We start from the raw sequence: 25,220 nt of genomic DNA, 5'->3' as shown, positions 1-25,220 counted from the left end.
ATGTGTTAGGCCAAAAACACCGGTGCATCGGCAAAAATAGTAGGTAATTGCTGTTGTGGCTTTTTTATTTGCGTTGTTTTTTTTTTATTTGCAGCGGCGTTTCTTTTTGTTTGCAGCGTTTCTTTTATTTTCAGCAACGGCGGGTCTGTACACATCACACTGGACGGATCATCCGGGCGGCTGTACAGACACTGCAGAATTTGGTTGCTTTCCTCCTTCTCTGAGTTGGCAGGCTGAGGGGAGACCACTTTATATATGTTAAAGCAAGAAAAAACCTGTTTTTCATAATAGGTCCCCTTTAACTTGTTTTAACTTGTTTTGTTTTTCTTTGTTTCTCTCCTGCAGCGCTGGAACGCCCACGACACGAGCACGGAGGAGTACGAGGCTGAAGGTACGTCTCAGATTTGGGCGTTAAAGCTCTTAGAAACCTCCCAGAAATCCAGTAACCCCAACAAACACCAGTGTGTTTCTATGGAAACCGGAAGCATCAGAGCTCAGATCAATAATTAAATTCATAAACCTGTAACAACCTTTCACATCCATTCTTTCTGCTGTGTGAATGTTTACTTGGAGCTGGAGGGGCTTCCTTGGCTGTGATTGGAGGAGCTGCCACAGGAGTTGTCAATCAATCAATCAAACTTTATTTATAAAGCACTTTTCATACATATATGTAGCTCAAAGTGCTTTACATGTTTAAAAATTATTAGTGATGCACCGAATGTTCGGTAACCGAAATTGTTCGGCCGAAAATAGCAAAAATTGAATGAAAAAATTGGCAAAATAAATGGAAAAACTGGGAAGAACCATGTTCGGTATGTTATTCGGTATTCGGCCAAGTGTTTATTATTATTTTCGGTTTCGGCCACAAATTTTAATTTCGCTGCATCACTAAAAATTATACAATTTAAAAAAAGTAAAGTGGTTTTATGTCATATTATCTTAATATAATAACAGAAGTAGACCCGCCGACCGCGGCCTTGGCCCGCCAGGAATCTCTCGTCCGGGAATCACCCGTCTCTCGTCCTGATTGCAGGTCAACTGCAGCTCTGGAACCCGGACGAGCCGTCCCGCGGACCGGCCGTCCCCCCACCGGGCCGTGTGCAGGAGAGACTTCGGGACGCCTGCGAGGACCTGGGGATAAACTGGGACGGATGCGCCGCTCGCTCCGATCTGCTGGTGCTCTGTGATCACCTGGGCCTGGAGGTGAGTGTGTGCAGATAATACACAAGTGTGTTCATAAGTGTGTAATATCTATTTTTTAAATTAAAGGAAAAAATTGGTATTGGAGTATTTAGAATCAGAATCAGAAAGAAGTTTATTCGCTATTGAGGATCATGTGTGGCATTGGGCTTTAGAGATGATAAAGAGCACCTCCATCAACGCTCGTCATTGCTTAATCCAGTACAAAATTGTACACAGGCTCCATTACTCCAGAGAAAAACTTTACAAAATATACCCAGAAACTTCACCTATATGTGAAAAATGCAATGTAGAGAAAGGAACATTAATGCACAGTTTTGCAACCTGCCCAAAGCTTCAAACTTTTTGGACCAATACAGTTGAGTATCTTTCCAAAGTACTGATAACAAAAATAACTCCAAACCCATTTCTTATTATTTTTGGAATTCCTCATCAAATGGGAAATATAGATCCTGCAAAACTCAGGCTTATATCAAATTCTTTGATAATGGCAAAAAAACGTATTCTACAATTCTGGACTTTTGAAATCGCTTCTTCAAGCAAACTTCATTACAAATCCTCATCGGATATCATTTATATCTTTAATTCCAATGGATTTGGTTAAAACAAAACTGCCACTCGGGTGTAAATAATGTAAATGTAAATGTACTTTATTTATACAGCCCTTTACAGCCACCTCTAGGTGAGCCAAAGGGCTTTACAGAATAAAACATACAGAAATACAACATACAATCATAGGACGGAGCAAAAAAATAAAGAGAATAAAAGAAAAAGAGTAAAAAGTGTGTATTAAACTACTGGATTTTAAAAGCCATTCTAAATAAATAGGTTTTAAGCCTTGATTTAAAAAGGCCCAGGTCAGAGAGAGTGTGTAAGTTGCAGGGGAGTTTGTCCCAGAGCCCGGGGCGGCGATCGATGACCCGGGGCACCTCCAACAACACTTGGTTTGATGATCTCAACGCCCAAATAATGTAATTAAAAAGCTCTTTTGTTTGTTTTGAACGTCTCAGCCCGGCGTGGAAGCTTTGAGTCTCACCGACGACGGAGTGGTGAACGTTCAGGAGTTTGTTTCCTCGCTCATCAACCAGTACAAACCGCCGACGCCATCGTCGTCGTCCACGCCGTACCGGCAGCTGAAGCGCCACCACTCCACCCAGGTACAATATAATTTAATACTCTCCCGACTCCAGCCGCTCGCAGAAACGCGAAAACAAAAATCTGATCTGTTTTTCTGAATTAACAAAAAAAATTATCTCAGAATTCTGAGAAAAGTTTTAATGAATTTAATGATTTTTTTTAAAATTATTATTATTAAAACATTTCTCGGAATTCTGAGATAATTAAGTCGTTAATTCAGAAAAACAGAGAAGATTTTTTTTTCATTTGAAAACTTTTCTCGGAATTCTGAAATAATTATCTTGTTAATTCAGAAAAACAGCAGTTTTTTTTTTTTTTTTTTTTTTCTTCATTGTATTTGTGTGAAACAAAATAAAAAGAGTAACGAGCCGTGTGGTTGCAGCCGTTCGACGAGGGCGGCCGCCGGACGTCCGTGCTGTGCAGCACCATCGGGACGCGTCTCTTCTCCACGTTGGACGACGGCTCCGGACACTCGGCGGCCGAGAGCGTCCTGGACGCCTGGATGGAGGAGGGCGTGGAGAACAGCGCCGACATCCTGCAGGTGCCGCGCCGTTTATTTTGAGGCTTTTATTTTGAAGGAGGTGGGATAATAATCCTGCTCCGCTTGCTCAGTCGTCCAGGGCGTCTACAGGTTGGACCAAGTTAAATTAATGAATAAATTAAAGACTTTAATACCATTTTCAAACTAAATTCAAGACTGAAAAGTCACTTTGATCCCAAGTTGACATTTAGCCATCTATGCTTGCCTCGTCTCGAGACTACGCCGACTAAGAAATCAAGCGCTGAGGTCGAGGTTGCCAGATCTGGCTGACAGGTTCCAGCCCAAACACGATGTAAAACCCGCAGAAATTATGAAAAACCAGCTCAAATCATACTTTCTCTATGTTAAAACCCTAAATTATTAAATGCGTAATAAATTTCAAGTCCTAAGTAAATGAATCTCCACAACACCACTAAACAGCCAAAAAGATTTCAGGCTCCAAACAAAGACTACAATTACATTGAGTAGATTAAAGCAATTATAATATCAGTGAGTTTATTGTTTAAGTTTTTACTTTTCTCTGCCATAATGGAAACTTTTTTGTGAATAATTTCTCCTGAATATTTAGTAAAAAACCAGGAAAAGCAGCCCAGATTTTATCAACCTGCCCAATCAGGCGGAAACCTGCAAAACCTGGCAACCCTGAGTTAGGCGTTGCCAGGTTGCAGGAGATTCTCCTCAAAATGGTTAAATAAACTTCCCTTTCAAAATGTAAGAAAACTTTTTAATGATGACTGGATAAATTCCCTCTAAAATTAAGATTTAAGACAAATTAAGACAATTAAAGGCCTTATTTTAGGAAAATGGGATTTAAGACTTTTTAAGGACCCGCAGTCGCACTACAAAAACTCAAAATCTTTCCAGGAATATTTGTCTTATTTCTAGTTAAAATGTCTAATTTTTAGTCAAAAAATCTCATTAAACTTAAAACAAGAGTCAACACTGGAAAAAACAACAATTTTCACCTGTTTCAAGTACATTTTCACTTGAAATAAGTAGAAAAATCTGCCAGTGTAACAAGATTTATCTTCTCATTACAAGCAAAAAAATCTTTAACTAGAAATAAGGCAAATATTCTTGTTAAAATTTAGAGTTTTTGCAGTGCGCCTTTTTTTTTTTTTTTTTTTTTTAAATAAAAGATTTTGACGGTTTGTTGTCTGGTTCTGTGCCAGGCTCTGAACTTTGACCTGGACGGGAAGCTGAGCCTCTCCGAGCTCACGGCGGCGTTGGAGAACGAGCTGCTGGTCACCAAGAGCGGCGTCCACCGGGCGGCGCTGGCGAGCTTCAGAGCCGAGATCAGACACCTCCTGTGAGCAAGAGTCCCTCCTCCTGCGGCTCAGACGCCCCCAGACGATCTTTAGAACCAAGCCTGACCCGTGTTTTCCTTATTTCAGCGAGTGCGTCGACAGAGAGATCAGGGAGAAGGAGAAGATCCGGTCGGACCTGGAAAAAGCGGAGAAGCAGAAGATCCAGCTGGCCACCGAGGTGGACGAGCACCACTCCGCCATCGAGCACATGAACAACCTCAACCTCAGGTGATGCATCGCTCCGGCCCAGACCGGTAGTCCAGACCAGTAGTCCGTAACCGAGACCAGGACCAGAGACTAGTTCAGCTCAAGACCAAAAACAAACCTAGTAATGTCCTGATCCTGCGTGATTGTAGAACATCATCCTGGTTCATCTAGTTTCCATATGAGGTTGTATTCAACTGCAGCACAATAGAGGGAATAGGCATGACGTCACAGATGCGACTTCGGAGCGGGTTACAACCACTGAGTGTCAGAAAGACTGAGTGTCAGCGTAAACTTTCAGTTTGAGCAACTGGAAAACATCTAAAATGGGAAGGAGCTGTTGTGCGATCGACTGTACTCATAGATTTAGCAAGAAATCGGAGTTATCGTTTTACAGACTGCCGAAAAATAAGCTTAAGAGAGACAAATGGATCGCTGCAATTTCACAGAAACAACTGGATTCCAGGCACCGAAACGTGGATTTGCGGTTCCCATTTTGTATCAGGTAATGTTGGATTTTTGGGTAGCTAACGGTAAAATCATAAAGTTCGGTGTCCTCATCACTTTAATTTCACCAACAAATCCTGCCTTGAAGTCGGACCAAGTGTCAAGACTTTTGTAAGCCTTCAAGCTTTGCTTCTTGTATTTTTATATGTTTCTTGTATTTATGTATCTTATGTATTTTGCACTACCATTGCCTGTTGGATAAAATGAGGAAGCCGCGGGCTGCTCTCGCACTGACTCCCGCTTCCTGATTCAAACGTCTGACGGCCCCCCGACCAATCGGTGGCGTGTAGTGTGATGACGTCAGATCCAGGGCCGACTCAGCACGCTCAGAACCTCGGCAGAAAAGATACAGAAAAAGTATCTGCTTGGCACGGCTCCACCTGCCTCGGCCCGTAGTGGAAAAGTGCAAGACGGGGGCGTGGCGAGTAGAAGCGCACTGAGTAGATACTAGTGGAAAAGGACCATTAGGCTCCACTTTAGCATTCCTGACACTCGTTTAGTCTTGCAGACACACTTTCTACTGCCGTTAAACTTTTACCGTTAAAGTCCGAAGTGCCGGATGTTTACGAGGTCTCCGTGAGACGCCTTCAAAATAAAAGCACTAAATATCGGTCTCATTAATATATAACAAATAAAATAAAAGCCTGGCTTTTAAATAACGTTAATGAGACATAAAAATATTAAAATACATTTATAGAAATACTCATATTAAAGGTAATTTACAATTTCCATTATTTTATTTTTTCGAAAATTAAGTATTATTATTATTATTATTATTATTATTATTATTATTATTATTATTCCTATAGAGAAAATAGCACAATTTTTAATGCAGATCTTGTCATTTTATTTAGTTTTTATCTGCTACACCTTTTAGATTGGGCCGTGAAAATATTGTCAGACATTAAACCGGTTCTGGTTCAGAAAAGGTTGGGGACCACTGCCCTACGGCGTAGGTTTAACGCAGAACCATAATTCAGCCTTAACACCCGCCCTTTCCAAATGTTTGAACCAGACCTTCTCTAGAGGCATTTTAACATTATGTTTAATTGTTTGACAGTTCGAAATAATGCAGTTTCTGTCTATGGAAATGAAACGTGAGATGAAGTAGCCGAGGTTCTGTTCCTCAGTTCTTGTAGTTCTCTCCTCCGTCCGTGTGCAGGAAGCTGGAGCAGGAGCACCGGGAGAAGCTGGCGCTGGTCCGGACTGAGCTGCTGGGAGAACTGGACCTGATCCAGCAGCAGGCGGCGCTGCAGAGACTCGAGCTGGAGGAGGAAATATCCAAGATCAGGGAGGACGAGACCTTCCTCCGGGACCATCTCTCCATCTCTGTGAAGGTAGGGAGGGAGGGATGGATGGATGATGGATGGATGGATGGATGGATGGATGGATGGATGGATGAATTGATGGATGGTTGGATGATGATGGATGATGGATGGATGATGGATGAATGGATGATGACGCACCAACCTGGTCCGTGTTTCAGGAGAACCGGCGTCTGGAGATGGAGCTGCTGGACGGAGCAGAGAAGCTGCTGGAGGCCCAGACTCACATCAGCCGGCTGCAGACCAGTCTGGATGACATCACCAGGGAGAAGGTGGGCAATGCATGCTGGGAAATGATGCATGCTGGGAAATGATGCATGCTGGGAAGTGATGCATGCTGGGAAATGATGCATGCTGGGAAGTGATGCATGCTGGGAAATGATGCATGCTGGGAAATGATGCTGCCTGTCTGAAACAACCCAAACCAACCGTGTTGATGTGTTGTAGTTCGGGGAGCTGGACCCGGGCAGCGCCGACTTCCTGCTGCAGGAGGAGAAATTCAGGCAGCTGAGGGCCGGATACGAGGCCCAGTGCAGGGTAACGTTCATCCATCTGTTCATCCATCCATCCATCCATCCATCCATCCATCCATCCATCCATCCATACTTCTGTTGTGCCACAAGTAGATGCTGTTTCAGTTATCAAGAGAGTTATTAATAATTGTCCTTCAACAATTATTAATAAGGTAGATTATTTATCAAATTGAATTATCAAAATTACTTAATAGAAACGGGGCACCACCTGGTCGTTACCAGGAAAATGATAACTACAGCAAAATCAGTCTCAGTCTCTCGCGTGCGTGCGTGATTGCGCGGGGGGATTAGTAGGAGAGGAAAAGAGTAATGGAGAAGAAAAGTAAAATAACAGACACTCTTAAATAATTCCTCGCTACCAGAAACCCAAGACCTTCTGATCTTTCCCACACAAAAATGCACCACCGTAAAACTAAACTTCACACGTGCGCTCTGGTCATTCAACCGGGAAATTTGGAAGGGCTTAGTTTTCTGTTGTAGATGAACATGTCATCACGATCCAGCGATGTGGATGCAGCAGTAGACAAATAAGAAGATAAACAAAAACACTTAAGTTAATAAACACAACTATGACGGGATCAGCAGTCCAGCTCACAGCGTAAATTAACTTTTAAAGTGTGTTACTAAGTTTTCTCTGCCCAGACACAAAATAGCCTCTTACGTGGATCTTTGTAGTTGAAGAAAAAATGTGGTTTGGTCTGACCGGTCAGCGTTCCTTGGTGAACAGCTGGGTGGTTACGCTCAGCAGGTGATCCTGATAAAGCGGCTCTCACTCCCTTCTGTTATCTGTGCTGCGGGTGAGGGGACAGCAGCTTGGCTTCCTTCAGCTTCGGGTCGGTCTGAAGGCGTTCACGTTGAGGCAATGCAGGGTCCCGGTTCGGCTTTCTGGGCTCGGAACCGCGTGGGTCACTCGTGCAGCGCTGCAAAACGGATGCTCCTTTGGTCACGAAAGGAGAAAGCCGGCCCTTGGCTGGTCGCTCCTGGTGCTACAGCAGAGACCTGTAGGGGAGAGGAAAGGCAGAAAAAGAGAGAAGCGGCCAGAGAGAGGGGGACCTTCTCTTTTATAGCTGCGTCCAGGAAGTCAATGTTCCTTCCTGCAGCTTGGGGTCCTTGTCCAATCAGAGTGTGGTCCCTTATCACCAAGGGGCCACATATGCTAATCCTGGCGGAGCTCTGTGTCCATGGGGTTTTCCGTTGTTCCAAGCCGTGTGGCCACGGTGTCGTAAAACTTTAAGGCTGGCTTCGGTCGAAGGCCCGAAATCCGGCCTGGTAGCCTGGTCAAAGCCTGACTGTTCACATGATCACACATTTTATATGAGTCTATAATCACACATGAATTCATAATCACATGGGCAGTGGTCCAACACTTCCATCCATCCATCCAGGTCCAGGTTCTCATCCCTCTCTTTCCTCCTCCAGGAGCTGCAGGACCGTATAGACGAGCTGCAGGCGGAGCTGCGGTCCTTCACGGCCCTGGGCCGGGCCCCGGATCCGGGCCCCAAACCCCTCTCCGAGGAGCTGGAGAGCAAGAGCCCCGGCACCGAGTCGGACCCAGGTGAGAGCCGGACCGGTACCAGGTTCAGACCCCAGGACCCCCAGAACCCCTCTAACTCCCTCTGCGCGCAGGCATCGGCTCGGAGGAGGTGCAGCCCTTCGCCATGAGCCTGGAGGCCGAGATGATGCTGGAGCAGCTGAAAGAGCAGCACCTGCAGGAGGTGGAGGACCTGCAGCACCAGCTGGAGAGCAAGGTGAGGCTGGGGGGTTCAGGGTTCAGGTACGACTAAAAGGAGAATGAACGTGACTAAGGCCCAATCCCAATTCAACTTCAGTCGCCCTTCTTTTCTCCACTCGCACTTCTTTTCTTCCCTAACCCCTAAAAAAGAAGGGGGAGATTTTAGGGCACTTGAAATCTAGGGCACTTGGCCCAGGTGCCTGTCCCATTCTCCTACTCCCCCTCGTTTTCATCCCTAACCTGATCAGGAAGCTGAGAGCCAAAAGCTGTTTTAATTTCAGCTGTAGCGCTGTTATGGCACTTTATTAAGTTTTAATATTTTTTCAGGTATAAAGGTAACCTTAAGATCCGCAACCGGGGCTCAGTTTATCCAAATAACGCCTGTTGAGAAATTTGCTCCGAAATTTAGAGATTTCTGCCTGCCGGCTCCGGAGCTTGGGTCCGCGTTAAATCGACGCAGAGCCTACTGCGTAGGGTACGGCGTAGGGTACGGCGTAGGGTACGGCGTAGGGTACGGCGTACGGCGCGCGTCGCCGCGTACATCAACGCGGAACCATAAATCCCTTTATTCTGGCGTGATCTTCGGCAACTTTATCTGAAAGTGTGTAAATTACCCAGATAACAGCTGGATTATTTTGTGGTTTCTGAAAACTATTATATCAGAAACATCCAAAACAAATCTGACGGGTCACAGGATTATTTCTCTCTATTTCTCTGTTTGCCTTCGGTCGGCGAGTCAAATCGACGCAGAGCCTACGGCGTAACCTAACAGCCTTTACTCCGGCGCGATCTTAGTGAACAACGGACAAAAAAGGGATTATGTACATTCACTGAGTGAATATTATGAAAGTAAAATATTGGTTTGTAACTAGAAATGTAATCAAAACGCATTTTTATGCAGAAACTAACTCAAAATATTGATTTTATTCACAAAAAAATAAGAAATGTCCGCCATGTTTTTTTTTTGATTCAGTCCGCAAATGACGAAAAGCATTCTGGGAAATTTTCATACCCCCTCGCTCGCGAAGTGAGCATCTGAAAACCCTCGATTTGAAGGGGCTATTCTCAGCCCCTAGCCCTGGTGAAAAGAGGAATTGGGAAACCACTACCTTCACGGGAACGCGCAAAAGTTAGGGTTAGTGAAGAAAACGAGGGCGAGGGGTTCAATTGGGACGCAGCCTTTAACTAAAAGGATAGCTGGACCCAAAGACTAGACTAAAACTAAGCCATTGAGATAACTGGTGATGAAGCTGCCGGGTCCCTCAGTCGGACTTGATTCATGACTTTAACTCAAAGTGCTTGATTTAACCGTGACTCGTGAGAATATGTGGTTTAACTCAACAAATCCGTCTCTGTTAGGTCTAAATCAACATTACATAAGTTTGTAACGAGGAAAGCCAACAGAGACTACTGAAAAGGTTTTAATGCACTTCTGCAGAAGGGGGAGAGCAGAGCAACAGGGGTTCTCTGTGAGAGCCCCTGACAGCAAATGCTTCCCAAAGTACTCTCCTCCCAGAAAATTATTTTATTGAGAAACTTGATAGGAACTGACCGTATATGGACAGTGAACAGTGGACAATGGGTGGAAGTGATAAAGTGTGATTGAGTCATGACACTACAGTAGAGTGATTGAACCAGGACAGTCCAAAACCTGAGTAGATCAGGAAGTGGCTGTTGTGACATCTGTTAACAAAGCATGTGACAGTTTTCAGAAGGACAAAAACAAATTTAAAGGTTAATTAACCTTACAATTCCCTCCTGTTGTCCTTATGAAACTTCAACTAATATTTGTCCATTAGGCTTAGGATAAAAGCATCAAACATTTGAGAAATAGCAAGGGCAGCTTATAACGCACTGAATGCAAGCTTGTTAACAAGTTTAAGTCAGTAGCATAAATATGTCAAGGGAGATGCGAAAAACCCAGGTCTTATGAGGCAAAATTCCTCTCCGACCCTCCTAGAAAGCGATCACCCATTAAAAAGGCCAAGACACATTCAAGCTTAAAACAAATCATAGTAAACAAAATGAAACAGTTTACACTCCAGTGTCATCATAATCATCCTTGTCATCAGTTGGGGTTCGTTGGAGTTGTAGCCAGTCAGGTTGGGGTAGTCATCTTCAGGCCGGCTGGTGATTAGGCGTCAGGTGAGTTCTTCAGCGGACAAAGGTTTTGATACCGTCCGACTTCCGGCCTACTCAGGGTCTGGAAAGTTTTTTACTAGCTTGCACTGTGACTGGTGAACCCACGTAGATCGTTCAGAAACCTTTACTGCCGTCGGGGTCGCAATCTGGACAACAAAGGGGCCGTCCCAATGGGGTGATGACCACGTTTTTTTGTTTCACCACTCGAATCAGGATCTGGTCACCCGGTTTCAGCAATTCCTGCGTAGGAGAGAGAGGACAAAGTGTCAGCTTACAAGAACTTTGAACATCTTTTCAGCAAATAATTTACTCATCCACATCGAGAGTGGATCTGCCTCTTCGGCTTTCTCTTGCCATGGCTCTCCTTCCCATAGAGGGAGTTGGAACGGGCGACCATGCACTACCTCAAAGGGTGTGAGGCCTGATTGGTTTGGGACGATTCTCATGTACATTTTGACTAATGGCCATGGTTTTCCAGTTTTTTTCTATGGTTTTCCTGAGCCTTAGCTTAACAGTGCCATTAGTTCGTTCCACTAGGCCTGCACTTTGTGTGTGATAGTCCTACAAACATTTTTAAAGTAGGTTTTGGAATATTTATACTTTGTGTACCATACCCTTCATCCCTCCTGTTGAGACATGGGACTTCCCATGGCTCAATTTAGGTTTTTTGGGAGTACTGGTTTGTTCCGCACTACATTTAGGCCTTCTGAAGTTACAGTAGCACCTTCATTTAGCCAAATGTCTTTTTCAAGGAAGTGGCTGTTGTGACATCTATTAACAAAGCATGTAACAGTTTTCAGAAGGACAAAAACAAGTTGAAAGGTTAATTAACCTACAGTCTCGATCCACAACAGATCAATGAATTCAACGAGGCAGCGGAGAAGCAGCAGTCGGCCCACGAGGAGCAGGCGGCCGCCGCGGCCCGGCAGAACCAGCGGGAGGTCCAGGCCCTGAGGGACGACATGGCCGGCCTCCACAGCTTCACGCAGGAGCTCCAGAGCCAGCTAGAGCAGGCGGAGCTGGAGCGGGCGGAGCTGGATAAGAGCCGGGCTGAGGAGCTCCAGGACCGGCGGGAGGAGGAGGCGGCGAGGCTGGAGGAGCAGATGGCGGCCCTGAAGGCCCAGCAGGCCGCAGAGATGGACAAACTGACGGAGGAGAGGGAGGAGCTACAGCAGGAGAGGGCGGAGCTTCAGAACCGACAGGAGGACGCGGCGGCGAGGCTGCTGGAGGCCCACGCCGCCGAGCTGGGGAGGATGGAGGAGCAGATGGCGGCCCTGAAGGCCCAGCAGGCCGCGGAGATGGACAAGCTGACGGAGGAGAGGGCGGAGCTTCAGCAGGAGAGGGCGGAGCTTCAGCAGGAGAGGGAGGAGCTACAGCAGGAGAGGGCGGAGCTCCAGAACCGGCAGGAGGAGGAGGCGGCAAGGCTGCTGGAGGCCCACAGCGCCGAGCTGAAGGAGGAGCAGGCGGCGGAGGTGGAGGCCCGGCTGGCGGAGGAGAGGGAGGTGCTACAGCAGGAAAGGGAGGAGCTACAGCAGAAGAGGGCGGAGCTTCAGAACCGATGGGAAAAGGAGGCGGCGAGGCTGCTGGAGGCCCATGCCGCCGAGCTGGGGAAGATGGAGGAGCTGAAGGAGGAGCAGGCGGCGCTGGTGGAGGCCCGGCTGGCGGAGGAGAGGGAGGAGCTACAGCAGGAGAGGGCGGAGCTTCAGAACTGGCGGGAGGAGGAGGCGGCGAGGCTGCTGGAGGCCCACGCCGCCGACCTGGGCAGGTTGGAGGAGCAGATGACGGCCCTGAAGGCCCAGCGGGCCGCGGAGATGGACAAGCTGACGGAGGAGAGGGAGGAGCTTCAGCAGGAGAGGGCAGAGCTTCAGAACCAGCGGGAGGAGGAGGCAACGAGGCTATTGGAGGCCCACGCCGCCGACCCGGGGAGGATGGAGGAGTTGAGGAACCAGCAGGCCGCAGATGAGAGGGCGGAGCTACAGCAGGAGAGGGAGGAGCTGGAGAGACGATTACTAGCCGACTGGGACAGACAGAAGAAGGCGTTGGAGGAAAACCACGAGGAGATTCTGAGGGCGAGGCTGGAGGAGGCGACGGTTCGGTTCGAGCAGGAGCGAGACGGAGTCGAGGCGGCGCTGACGGAGCGGTGGAGGGAGGAGAAGGCCCGGCTGGACGAGCAGAGCGCCGAGACCCTGCAGCTGCTGCTGGAGGAGGAGATGCTGAGGCTGGTGAGGGAGCAGGAGGAGAAGGAGGGCGGCATGACGGAGTGCTGGGAGCGCGAGCGGGCGCAGCTTCAGGACCGGCTGCTCGGAGAGAGGGAGCAGTTCCAGCGGAGGGAGGAGAGGCTGAGGGAGGAGTGGGAGACGGAGAGGCTGCAGCTGGAGGAGGACTACGAGGGGATGATCCGGGACCGGCTGGAGGAGGAGAGGGAGAAGCTCCGGGGAGAGAGGGAGCAGGAGGAGAGGCTGATGGAGGAGGAGAGGGAGAAGCTCCGGGGAGAGAGGGAGCAGGAGGAGAGGAGGGCGGAGAGGCGGATGGAGGAGGAGAGGGAGCGTCTGGAGGAGATCCATCGAGACGCCGTGAAGGAGCTGAGGGCCAAACACGCAGAGGAGAGGGACGAGCTGGCGGCGGCACTGGACAAGCTACGAGACGACATCAGCCGAGAGAGGCGAGTGTTTCCCTCCGTCACGTCCAACCTGAGCCTCTCGTTTTAAATAATAATAACAATTCACACAAACATTTAGAATCTGAAAAACAAAGAAAAAAACAGACAGACAAAAGAAAAACAACCATCTAGTCCATGGGTCAAAGGCCAAAATTTGACCTTTTTGTACCACTCAAGGTGGCAAAACCTAGTAACATTTTTTGAAAAGGTCTATTGATGATATTTTGGTATGCACTGCAAAAACTCAAAATCTTAACAAGAATATTTGTCTTATTTCTAGTTAAAATGTCTCATTTTTAGTCAACAAAAATCCCATTACACTTAAAACAAGACTCATCGCTGGAAAAAACAACAATTTTCACCTGTTTCAAGTAGATTTTCACTTAAAATAAGTAGAAAAATCTGCCAGTGGAACAAGATTTTTTTTTTTTGCTTGTAATGAGAAGATCCGACTGGCAGATTTTTCTACTTATTTCAAGTGAAAATTTACTTGAAACAGGTGACAATTGTCAAATAAGTTATTTTTCTGAGGATGACTCTTGTTTTAAGTGTAATGAGACTTTTTTTTAACTAAAAATGAGACATTTTAACTAGAAATAAGACAAATATTCCTGGTAAGATTTTGAGTTTTTGCAATAATATAATAACAATAATAATAATAATTTATTATTATTATCAGAAAGAAGTTTATTTCCAAGTAGTTTAACACACAAGGAAATTGTTGTTGTGATTGGTGCAATACAAAAGAACAAATAGAGCAAATATTATTGTTAATAAGTCAGTTCGACACTCACGACCTCCGGTCCCTCGGGCAGCTCTTGATCAATTAGATAAGCTATTCCTTTATTGATCCCCAGAGGGGAAATTCAGCTGCTACAGCAGCTCAAAGTCGGACAACATGAACTCAGACTAAATAAACGATAAAGATAAATTATGAAATTAGATGGAATTATGAAAGTATGAAAAATAAAAAAAAATACAGTGAAACTGAAACGGAACAAGTGTACTGTAAAGTGAATAAATGTACTATAAACATAGTAAGTACAGTATAATTAATAGTGTTTTATACTAATATAGTATAAATAACCGTCGGTCATCAATTCTGATGTGACCACCAGGGGGTGGTTAACCAGGTGTGTTGATCAGTTTTTTCATCACGTCTGTTACTTAAAGGAGCATGAGGCAGGATTTATGAAAAAAATTCGTATACGTTTTAAGTTTTCTAGTAATAATGTCAGATGAAGCGTTCCAAACCAAAAAGAATGAGCCCTCTAGTGTATCTGTCCGTTGCCTTGAACAGGCTGTGTGCTGCAAAATGTGCTGCAATTCGGACTCCGAATTTCCCGCGCTGTCCTGCGGATGTGACGTCACATGACGCTGCATGTGCGTTCTCCCCGTTCTCCCGTGCCGACTTCACTGTTGGCTGCAGTACCTCCGACGGCCGTCGTGGTGAAGGGTGGCGCTAGAGAGTCTCATTTCTTAAAAGGAGCCTCATGCTCCTTTAAAAGGAATAATAATATTAATAATAATAATCATGTTTTTAATCACGTCGGTCAAAACACGCCAAAATCATAATAATAATAAATGTGAATATCTCAGAGATTTCTCTCCAAAACTCGACCAAAAATAAATAAAAAACGTGAATATCCTTGATAAAACCCTCCATAACTCCTGAGGAGTAACGATGGCGAGGAGCCAGCGTTACAGACGTGTGACACGTCTGTGGTCTTACCCAGAAGTTAATAACTAATACGATTAGTCGATTAATCATCTGATCATCGATAAATTAATCGACTATAAAAATGGTGGTTAGTTTGCACCGGCGGCGCCTCCGGAACGCCTCAGACGAATCCGTATTCCAGGTGGTTTTACGTAGAAACGGAGTCACGTGCAAACAGGAAATGGACCAATCAGAACCTTTTCATCTTAAAAAGGTCCAAAGCGAGTTCCCATGATGCACTGGGGCGTTTCCTGTGATGGGGCATTAATGCAGAAGAGACTACTTTATTATTCACTAGAAAGACATGAGCAAAGAAGACGAGGGTTCTGGTACCATTTAATCTCTCTTTAATTCTTTTTTTCTTTAAATCGTTCTTTCTTTCTTTAATTCTTTCGTTCTTTCGTGCTGCCTTTCTTTAATTCTTTCTTTCTGCCTTTCTTTAATTCTTTCTTTCTGCCTTTCTTTCTTTTTCTTTCTTTCTGCCTTTCTTTCCTTCACCTTTCCTGACGTGTTCCTGCTGGTTTCTTGTCCCGTGTGGTCCAGAGCTGCTGCCGTAACAAACTCTGACCGTGTGCAGGAAGGAAGTTGAGCTGAGCTTCGTGCTGAGACTGCGCGAGGTGGAGGAGCGGTTCTCGTCCGACCAGGACTCGTCCGCCGGGCGTTTCCAGGCCGACGTGCTGCGGCTGGAGCGGCACTACCAGAGCGAGCTGGCGTCTCTGTCGGAGCGGCACGCCGAGCAGACGCTGCTCTGGGAGTCGGAGCTGGCAACGGCCGTCGCCGCGGCGACGGAGGAGAGGGCGGGGCTCCGGCGGGGCTGGGAGGAGGAGCGGGCGGCGCTGGCGGGCGAACACGCCCAGGACGTGGAGGCCCTGCGGGCAGAGAGCCGGCTCCTGCAGGAGCAGCTGGAGGAGGCCGCCGGCACCGCCCAGAGGACGGATATCCAGCTCAGCCGGCAGCTCAACGAGCTGCATGGACGCCTGCAGGAGCAGCACACGCTCCGGGCCGACGCCGAGCTGCTGCTGGCCCGCACGGTGGAGGACTTCAGGGGGGAGAGGGCGGAGCTGCTGGCCAGGGCCGAGGAGATGGAGGCGGAGCGGGAAGAGCTGACGGGGAAGGTGGAAGAGCTGGAGGCGAAAAACGCAGAGCTGGAGGCAAAGAACACTGAGGTGGTGGAGGAGCTGGAGGCGAAGAACGCCGAGCTGGAGGCGAAGAACGCCGAGCTGGAGGCGAAGAACGCTGAGCTGGTGGAAGAACTGGCGGCGAAAAACGCCGAGTTGGAGGCGAAAAACGCCGAGCTGGAGGCGAAGAACGCCGAGCTGGAGGCGAAAAACACAGAGCTGGAGGCAAAGCGGGACGAGCTGACGGCGAAGGTTGAAGAGCTGGAGGCAAAGAATGCTGAGCTGGAGGCGAAAAATGTCGAGCTGGATGCGAGGAACGACGAGCTGGATGCGAGGAACGCCGAGCTGGAGGCAAAGAACGCCGAGCTGGAGGCGAAGAACGCCGAGCTGGAGGCGAAGGTGGAGGAGCTGGAGGCAAAGAACGCCGAGCTGGAGGCAAAGAACGCCGAGCTGGAGGCGAAAAACGCCGAGCTGGAGGCGAAGAACGTCGAGCTGGAGGCGAAAAACGCAGAGCTGGAGGCGAAAAACACAGAGCTGGAGGCGAAAAACGCAGAGCTGGAGGCGAAAAACGCAGAGCTGGAGGCAAAGCGGGACGAGCTGACGGCGAAGGTGGAGGAGCTGGAGGCGAAGGACGCCGAACTGGAGGCGACGGACGCCGAGCTGGAGGCGAAGCGGGACGAGCTGCTCTCCGTCTCCGAGAACCAGGTCGCCGAGGGGATCCAGCAGATCCAGGCGGAGCGGGACGACCTGACGGCGAAAGTCTCGGAGCTGGAGGTGAAGCACGCCGAGCTGGAGGAGCTGCTCAAGCAGGCGGCGCTGGACTTCCAGCTGGAGCGGGAGGAGCTCATCGCCAGGGCCTCGGAGCTGGAGGCGAACCACCAAGAGCTGACGGCCAAGGTGGAGGAGCTGGAGGCGAAGGTGGAGGAGCTGGAGGTGAAGCATGCAGACCTGCTAGCCGGCTCCGAGAGCCGGGGCGCCGAGGGGATCCGGCGGATCCAGGCGGAGCGGGACGACCTGGCGGCAAAAGTCTCGGAGCTGGAGGCGAAGAACGCCGAGCTGGAGGAGCTGCTCAAGCAGGCGGCGCTGGACTTCCAGCTGGAGCGCGAGGAGCTGCAGGAGAACCTGACGGCTGCCGAGGCCGAGCTGAGGGACGAGCGAGAGAGAGGTGCAGAGAGAGAGCAGCTCAGGGTCAAGGTGGAGGAGCTGCGGGTGGAAGTCTGTCGACTCTCGGCTCCAGCAAGAAAACCGGCGGATGAAGCCGACGAGGCGTCAGACGCTCGTCAAGACGGCGTCGAAGATGCTCGTGATGCCGGAGGAGACGGAGACGCTCCCGACGAGCTGGCCGAAGCTCTTGAGTCCCGTAACCATGACGACGAACCGCAGAACCCGCCGGAGGGGGAGCATGGGCAGCTTCGCGAGGCCTCGGCTGCAGGTTCGAGGCCGGAGGAGGCCGGTAACCCCGGGCAACGGCCGGCGGACGACGCCGAGGCAAACACGAGGGAGGAAACGGAGTGCGAGGGCCTCCTGGGAGTCCGGGCGTCGCACGCCGCCGCGGCGGCGGAGGAGAAGCTGCTGCTGCAGCAGAAGATCTCGCTGCTGCAGCAGAAGACGGAGATCCTGGAGAACCTGCTGGCTCACCACGGCGACCGCGTCTCGGCGGGCCGGCGGGCCCTGGAGGAGAACTACGGCCTGAAGGTGCAGATGCTGCTGCTGATGGAGCAGCTGCGCCAGCTAGAGGCGGCGGCGCTGGCGTCCGCCTGCGAGAACGCCCGGCTGCAGGAGCAGAACGGCGACCTGGAGAGGCGGGTGCGGAGCCTGGAGGGCGGCGGGGACGTCGTCTACGGGGACGAAGACGGGCCCGCCGTCCTGGCCGGGGAGGTCCGGAGGATGAGGGCGGAGAACGCCGAGCTGCTGCGGCTGCTGGGCGAGGTGGAGCGGCAGGACGAGACCCCTGACGGGGGGGAAACCCCCGTCGAGGCCGAAGCCTTCCTGGACCTGGAGGAGGAGGACGAGGATGAGGAGGAGGAGGAAGACAAGCCCCTCCAGGAGTCCTGCCGCAGGTCAGAGCGGCGCAACGGCGAGCTGCGGCGAGCCCTGGCCGCGCTGCAGGACCGGTCGCAGGCCTTAGACCAGACGACTCGCGCTCAGAGGTAACGAGGACGAACTCCGGCGGCGTCCGTCCCTCGTCTCGTGCTGGTCGTCCTCTAGAGCCCCGGTGTGATGTCACAGCCCTAGAGCCCGGTGTGATGTCACAGCCCCCTAGAGCCCGGTGTGATGTCACAGCCCTAGAGCCCGGTGTGATGTCACAGCCCTAGAGCCCAGTGTGATGTCACAGCCCCCCCGAGCTCCTTCCACCCCCGTAGACCAGCTCAGATCTGAGTCCTGGATCCTGGACCCCGAGTCCAGACCTCCTCTGACCTGGGTCTCCTCTCTCTCCCCCGCAGGTCCGAGACCAGCCGCCTGGCCGAGGAGAACGGCGTCCTGAGGCAGAAGATCTCGGCGCTGAAGGACGGAGACCTGAGAGACGTCCAGGAGGAGCTGATGTAAGAACAAACTCTGAGCATTTTAGTCTTGTTTTAGTCAGAATTGTCCAGGACCATTTAAAGCGGCACTATGTAACTTTTCCACCTTAATCTAATATTTCATCATCATCATTGTGATGGTACATCAACTTCCAACAGGTTTAATGAACCTCTGTCATGGTCTGAGGGGGTCTGTATCGCCTTCACTGGCACTACGTAACTTTGAGGAGCATGGTAGGAACCCTGCCACACTACTGGTAAAGCACTACCGCTTTTGTCCAAAGGAGCTGTCGGGTCCAAATCAACATTACATAAATTCATAACGAGGAAAGACACAGACTACTTTGGAATGGGTTTTTAGCGCACTCCTGCAGGAGGGGGAGAGCAGAGGAGTGCAGGGCAACGTGGCCCTCATAGAGAACTCCTGAGCTTCCCCAAGTTCCTCCCCTCTGCATGATGCTTTTATTAAGAAACTTGACATGAAATTACCATATAAGGACAATGAACACTAAACAATTAGACAGTAGACAATGGGGTGGAAGTGATAACGTGTGATTGAGTCCTGACATTACAGCTGACCACTGTCACCAGGACAGTTCAAAACCTGAGTAGATCAGGAAGTGGCTGCCGTGACTTCTGTTAGCCAAGCATGTGACAGTTTCATAATGACAAAACAAGTTCAAAGGTTGATTAACCTCACAGAGCCGCCAAACTCAACAAAAGCTAAAAGTTACATTGTGCTGCTTTAAGTCTGGTTTTTATTCCTCTACAATATTGCATTTTCGTTGCGTCTCATTTTCCTCAGGTTTGTTGACGACAATATTTAGTCATAATCTTTGTTGACGAAAGCAACTTTAGATGGAAGGACGAAAGGATGGATGGATGGATGGATGGATGGAGTTAGTGTTTTTTTTCCAGCCTGTTTAAATTTTAGTTTTAGTCTAGTCTTTGGGTCAAGCTATCATTTTAGTTTTTATTAGTTTTAGTCACGGTCATTCTCCTTTTAGTCGTGTCAAGTTTCAGTCGACTAAAAGTCTTGAGCATTTTAGTCTTATTTTAGTCAGAATTGTCCAGGACCATTTTAGTCTAGTTTTAGTCAAAGATTGTATTTAGCCAAACCCATTTTACAATTCAAACAAGGTTATCTTATTATTATATTATTGTTACCTTATAGACTCAAGAATACATTCATTCCAGATACAGAAGACTCTAATTTGAGTTTACAACATATTTATTTTTCCGCATTTCTCCCCGTCTTTTTCTTTTTCCACGACACATTGGGTTTTCTTTTCCACGTCTATGTAGGAAAGTGGATCCAAAGATCTAAAAACTAAACTGGTTTAAAGACTAAACCAGAGGAAACTATTGAAAACATGGACATTAAGGACCTTTGTTGGAACATTTCCTCTCGTCTTGGTCAACGAAAATGAAAACACATTTTATTTAGTAATCTACATTTTAGTCTGGTTTTATTCCTCTACGATATTGCATTATATATTTAATTATCGTTATCGCCACATGACCAGCATTTTCGTTGCGTCTCGTTTTCCTCAGGTGATAAAGGTTCGTTGACGACGATATTTAGCAAGTTTAGTCTCAACCGCTCCAGCTCACTTCTTCTTCTTCTCTTTTATTCTCTGTTGCAGACAAACGTTGGAGCACTTGAAGAAGGAGAAGTTTGCAGCACAAAAGGCGGAGGATCATTTTAAGAAGCAGGTATTGAAATGGCCGAGCCGGCGCAGATTCATGACAGAGTTGTGAAACCGTTAGCTGAAAGAAGGGATCTTGGGAAGGCAGTGTGTCTAAAAAAACACATGAACACGCCTGATTCAGATCAACAGATCATCGTCGGCCTTCAGGGCGGCTGCACGTCCTTACGCTGAAAAGGAAAAGATTATTTAATAGTTTTGAGGAGAAATAAATCTGTTTACCAGTTGTTAGACACCTCAGTCAGGGTTGCCAGGTTGAGCGAGTTTCAGCCCAATTGGGCTGAAAAATATAGGACTGGCCGGGTTGATAAAATTTGGGCTGCTTTTCCTGGTTTTTACTAAATATTTAGGAGAAATTATTAACAAAAAAGTTTCCATTATGGCAGAGAAAACTAGAAACTTACACAATAAACTAACTGATATTATATTTGTTTTAATCTGCTCAATTTAATTTTGTCTTTGTTTGGAGTCTGAACCTTTTCTTTGGCTATAAAGTGGTGTTGTGAAGCTTGAAATTTAGCGACAAATGGCTCAAAAATTCCAGTTTCTCCGGACATTGGGTTCATAGTGTGTGACTGTCTTTTTGGTCTTAAATTTAGTTTGAAAATGGTATTAAAAAGTCTTAAATTTAACTTTGTCTAGAGGAAAGAACCGCTTACGTAAGCGGAGGGGGTGGATTTATTAAGGCAAGACTGGGAGACGGAGACATTTTCAAATAAGAATTAATCTGGATGCAGCAAAGCATCATGGGAGGAGGAGACAACCTGTCTTTTAGAGATGTGTCCACGGAGGAGCTACGTGGACCAAGTCCTGTTAGAGCAGATACCTGGTTGTTGCTGCAACTTTCACGCAAACGCAGAGACGTAACTGACGTTTCCAGAGACGTAATGACGTGGCTCCTCTTAGCACCGAGCTGTGGAAAAACAAACCGGTTCTCAGCTGGTTCCCAAGTTGAACGAGTTGTGAACCAGAACCAGCACTGGAACCAGTTTGGTGGAAAAGGGGTATCAATGGGACCCTCTTGTTGGTTTGGGATCTCGTCTCTGTAAAGCACGACTAAAGAGAGACATGGACTCTCAGCTCTTGTCAGGAGGAGACGTTAGGGAGTCGGCTAAGATACTCTGGATGTGAATAAACGAATAAAAACACGATGAACTTGGGACAAACGCCTTCCGGATGGATCAGAACCGTAAAATCGAGCTGTGAGGTTCTGGCCCGAGACGATGAGTTGTGTCTGGTTTTCCTGAGGTTCCTCGTTTCTCCCCAGATTTCCGAGCTGCGTTCTCAGAGCCGGCAGCTGCAGGACGAGAACGGGCTGCTGGTGGAGAGACAGGCGGAGAACGCCGCCGACTCGGACGGCCTGCGGCGACGGCTGGCGGCGCTGGCGACGGAGGAGCTTCCCCCCGAGGACGAGAGCGAGGTGAGACCCCGACGGATCCATGGCGGCGGTTCGGTGGTGGTGGCTGGTTACTAGGGGTGTAACGATACACTAATGTCACGATACGGTACAATACACGATATTGAGGTCACAATAATGATATGATATTATAGCAGTATTTTCTTAACAACCTTGAATGAGGAAGATATGACTGGAAAAAAATGTCTTTTATTTGAAAGATACAAAACAATGCTGTGCGTTACAGTTTGTAATGCTTTATAACTGTTTAAGTTTTAAAGAGAAAGCCAGGCCAACCATTTTCCACAAACTGAACTAAAAGTAAATGTCAGGTTTGCATTATGCATCTTCAGTTTCAGACAAGTACAAATATTTTGCCACAAACTGAATAGTTTCTCTCATGTATGACTTGACTTTTTTCTTTTCCAGAAATTTAACAACTAAAATTAAATAAATAAAAGTAAATAAATAAACTATGAGAAGTCCCAAACTCCAAATGCAACATGACTGTTATTGATCTTGTGCCAGAGCTTTACATCTTTACATCATAAAAAAGATTAATTCATGCTCACCTAAGTAAAAGTTCCGAGCTCAAAACCCCCCAAGAGTCCCGTGATCGGTGACCTCAAAATGGTACTAGTTTCTTCTGAGCGGAGTCAGATTTTGGTCCGCGGGTCGAGGTCGTCACGTGATCCCGCTGCACCAATAGGATGTTACTAGTAAACAATATATTAATAACCCAATATCGCGCTACAGATGTCACCTCCATGACACGTATCGTGACGTTTTTGTATCGCAAAATTTTGTGGTCTCGACATTTCGACTTTTTTCTCAACATTTCGACTTTTTTCTCGACATTTTGACTTTTTTCTCGACATTTTGACTTTTTTTCTCGAAATTGTACTTCAACATTAATCTCGACATTTCGACTTTTTTCTCGTCATTTCGAATTTTTTCACAACATTTTGACTTTTTTCTCGAGATTTTGACTTTTTCTCGACTTTTTACGTCCACGGGTCGAGGTCGTCACGTGATCCCGCTGCACCAATAGGATGTTACTAGTAAACACAATACATTAATATTAATAACCCAATATTGCGCTACAGTTTGTCACCTCCACGACACGTATCGTGACGTTTTTGTATCGCGAAATTTCGTGGTCTCAACAAATTTGACTTTTTTCTCGACATTTTGACTTTTTTCTCAACATTTCGACTTTTTTTCTCGAAATTGTACTTCAACATTAATCTTGACATTTCGACTTTTTTCTCGACATTTCGACTTTTTTCTCGTCATTTCGAACTTTTCTCGACATTTTGACTTTTTTCTCGAGATTTCGACTTTTTCTCAACTTTCTTCGTCCACGGGTCGAGGTCGTCACGTGATCCCGCTGCACCAATAGGATGTTACTAGTAAACACAATACCGTACATTAATATTAATAACCCAATATCGCGCTACAATTTGTCACTTCCACGACACGTATCGTGATGTTTTTGTATCGCGAGATTTCGTGGGACATATATTGCTCCAGCCCTGCTGGTTAACGGGCGGTGTTTGTGTGTCAGACGGCGGCCTGTGTGTTGGCCCTGGAGGCGGAGCTGACCCGGTCCCTGGAGGACGCCGCGCGGCTGCAGACGAGGAATGAGCTGCTCTCCCGGCAGCTCTCTGACCTCGGGGAGAAGGTGAGGATCTGCAGCTCCGTCTGAACGCCTGGTGGAGGACGTGAGGACGCTACTGGACCACTGATGGACTGTTCTCTGTCCCCCTGCAGGTGAAGACGGCGGAGGAAAGCCTGCAGGCCGTCGGCCGGCAGAGCTCCCGTCTCAGGACCGACCTGCGTGTCCTGCAGCAGGAGAGAGACGCTCTGAAGCAGGAAGTTGCAGCGCTGCAGAAGCAGCTGCAGAACGCCAACGACAAGGTGAGACTTGCCAACGCTCAGGGAAACGGTCCTCGGTGGCCCGGGTATAGAATATATTTTGTAGTAGAATTTCCTTCTTTTTTTTTTACTTTTTTCTTTTCTATGTTTCTTTTCTTTTTCTTTACTACCTCTTTAGGTTTGCTTTTAATTTTTTGTCTTGTTCTGTATATTATGTGTCTGTATTTTATGTGTCGGACCCCAGGAAGAATAGAATAATGGGGATCCAAATAAAACTATAAACTATCTCTCTATATCTTTCTCTCTGTCTGTCTCTATCTATTTATCTATCTATTCTCTCTCTCTCTTAAAGTGCTTAACAGAAGTTTAAGAACAAATAAATGCTAAAACAAACACAGCAATAATTAAACACACAAAAATTACAAGTAAAAATCCCAAACTGCTAAAAGTGACTGTTAGGTTTGCTCCCTGGACCTGTGTGATCCTCCATAGATTCTCTGCTTATGTTCTGTATTTCTCCACGTCATCGTCGACCAGTAAAGACGTCTGAAATCCCACATTCAGACTGTTTAGGTGACCGTTATCCTCTCCCCTCAGAACCAGATGCTGGAGCTGGCGCTGCACTCCGGCGGCCTGCAGAACCAGAGCCAGAACAAGAAGCTGCTGCGGGAGGAACGGTCCCGGCTGCTGGAGCAGACGCTGCTGCGGCAGGAGAACGAGCGGCTGCAGGCCGAGGTCCGGGGCGTCCGGGCCGACCTGCTGCAGGCCCGGGAGAAGGTGAGGCCGGGCCTCCTCCACCCCCCACCCACCGTCATCGCTGTTACCGTTACCCTGCATTCACACTGAGGGCGTCACTGGCGTCACAGGCAGCCGGCTGCCATTCAGTTTCTATGAAAACGTGTGTCGAGAGGCAGAATCTCAACTTTACACTGCAAAAACTCAAAATCTTACCAGGAATATTTGTCTTATTTCAAGTTAAACAAGCAGTATTTTTTTTTATCTTATTGCCCCTCAAGATTTATCTTCTCATTACAAGCAAAAAAATCTTGTTCCACTGGCAGATTTTTCTACTTATTTTAAGTGAAAATTGAAACTTGAAACAGGTGAAAATTGTTGTTTTTTCCAGTGATGAGTCTTGTTTTGAGTTTTTTTTTTTTGACTAAAAATGAGACATTTTAACTAGAAATAAGACAAATATTCTTATATTTATATTTATTTATTTTTATTTATATTCTCTATATTTTTGAGTTTTTGCAGTGTATGCAAATGAGCAGCGCCGACACCGAGGCAGCGTCCAATCACAGACCGGGATTCCCAAAGCAAGAACCCTCAATGCAGATTGTACTTTCATGTACACAAACGTACACTCATTCACATGCGTACATGAGCAGAGCTGTGCACTAACAAACTTATTTCATCAGGAATTAATGCTGTTTTTACTTGAATTTGATTTACTCATGTGAAACACGATGGTTGAGGAGCTGGATGGATGAACGATTTTATTTGCTACATCGATCCAAAGCAGCGCGATGCGTCAGGCGATTTTTTACGCGTTCAGTGTGAATGCAGGGTCAGCCGTCCCGGCATGAC

General features: G+C 47.5%; 1 protein-coding gene across 1 annotated transcript in view; it reads left to right on the top strand.

Moving 5' to 3' along the window:
• Positions 1 to 25,220, top strand: part of LOC133462188 (ninein-like) — a 46,948-nt gene that overhangs the window by 10,230 nt on the left and 11,498 nt on the right. Inside the window, exons 4-22 of the mRNA XM_061743330.1 lie at positions 346 to 391; positions 1,034 to 1,203; positions 2,211 to 2,357; positions 2,720 to 2,878; positions 4,051 to 4,187; positions 4,273 to 4,413; positions 6,059 to 6,233; positions 6,383 to 6,493; positions 6,669 to 6,758; positions 8,174 to 8,309; positions 8,381 to 8,502; positions 11,483 to 13,294; positions 15,589 to 18,275; positions 18,570 to 18,668; positions 20,294 to 20,363; positions 21,624 to 21,776; positions 23,320 to 23,436; positions 23,526 to 23,672; positions 24,228 to 24,407. Coding sequence (XP_061599314.1) covers positions 346 to 391; positions 1,034 to 1,203; positions 2,211 to 2,357; positions 2,720 to 2,878; positions 4,051 to 4,187; positions 4,273 to 4,413; positions 6,059 to 6,233; positions 6,383 to 6,493; positions 6,669 to 6,758; positions 8,174 to 8,309; positions 8,381 to 8,502; positions 11,483 to 13,294; positions 15,589 to 18,275; positions 18,570 to 18,668; positions 20,294 to 20,363; positions 21,624 to 21,776; positions 23,320 to 23,436; positions 23,526 to 23,672; positions 24,228 to 24,407 — 6,699 coding nt within the window. The remainder of the gene's footprint in view (positions 1 to 345; positions 392 to 1,033; positions 1,204 to 2,210; positions 2,358 to 2,719; positions 2,879 to 4,050; positions 4,188 to 4,272; positions 4,414 to 6,058; positions 6,234 to 6,382; positions 6,494 to 6,668; positions 6,759 to 8,173; positions 8,310 to 8,380; positions 8,503 to 11,482; positions 13,295 to 15,588; positions 18,276 to 18,569; positions 18,669 to 20,293; positions 20,364 to 21,623; positions 21,777 to 23,319; positions 23,437 to 23,525; positions 23,673 to 24,227; positions 24,408 to 25,220) is intronic.

The sequence above is a fragment of the Cololabis saira genome, chromosome 16 (genome assembly GCF_033807715.1).
Source record: "Cololabis saira isolate AMF1-May2022 chromosome 16, fColSai1.1, whole genome shotgun sequence".
Taxonomy (NCBI): Eukaryota; Metazoa; Chordata; class Actinopteri; order Beloniformes; family Belonidae; genus Cololabis; species Cololabis saira.
Note: the sequence above shows the minus strand (reverse complement) of the source record. Positions and strands in the feature narration are given on the sequence as shown.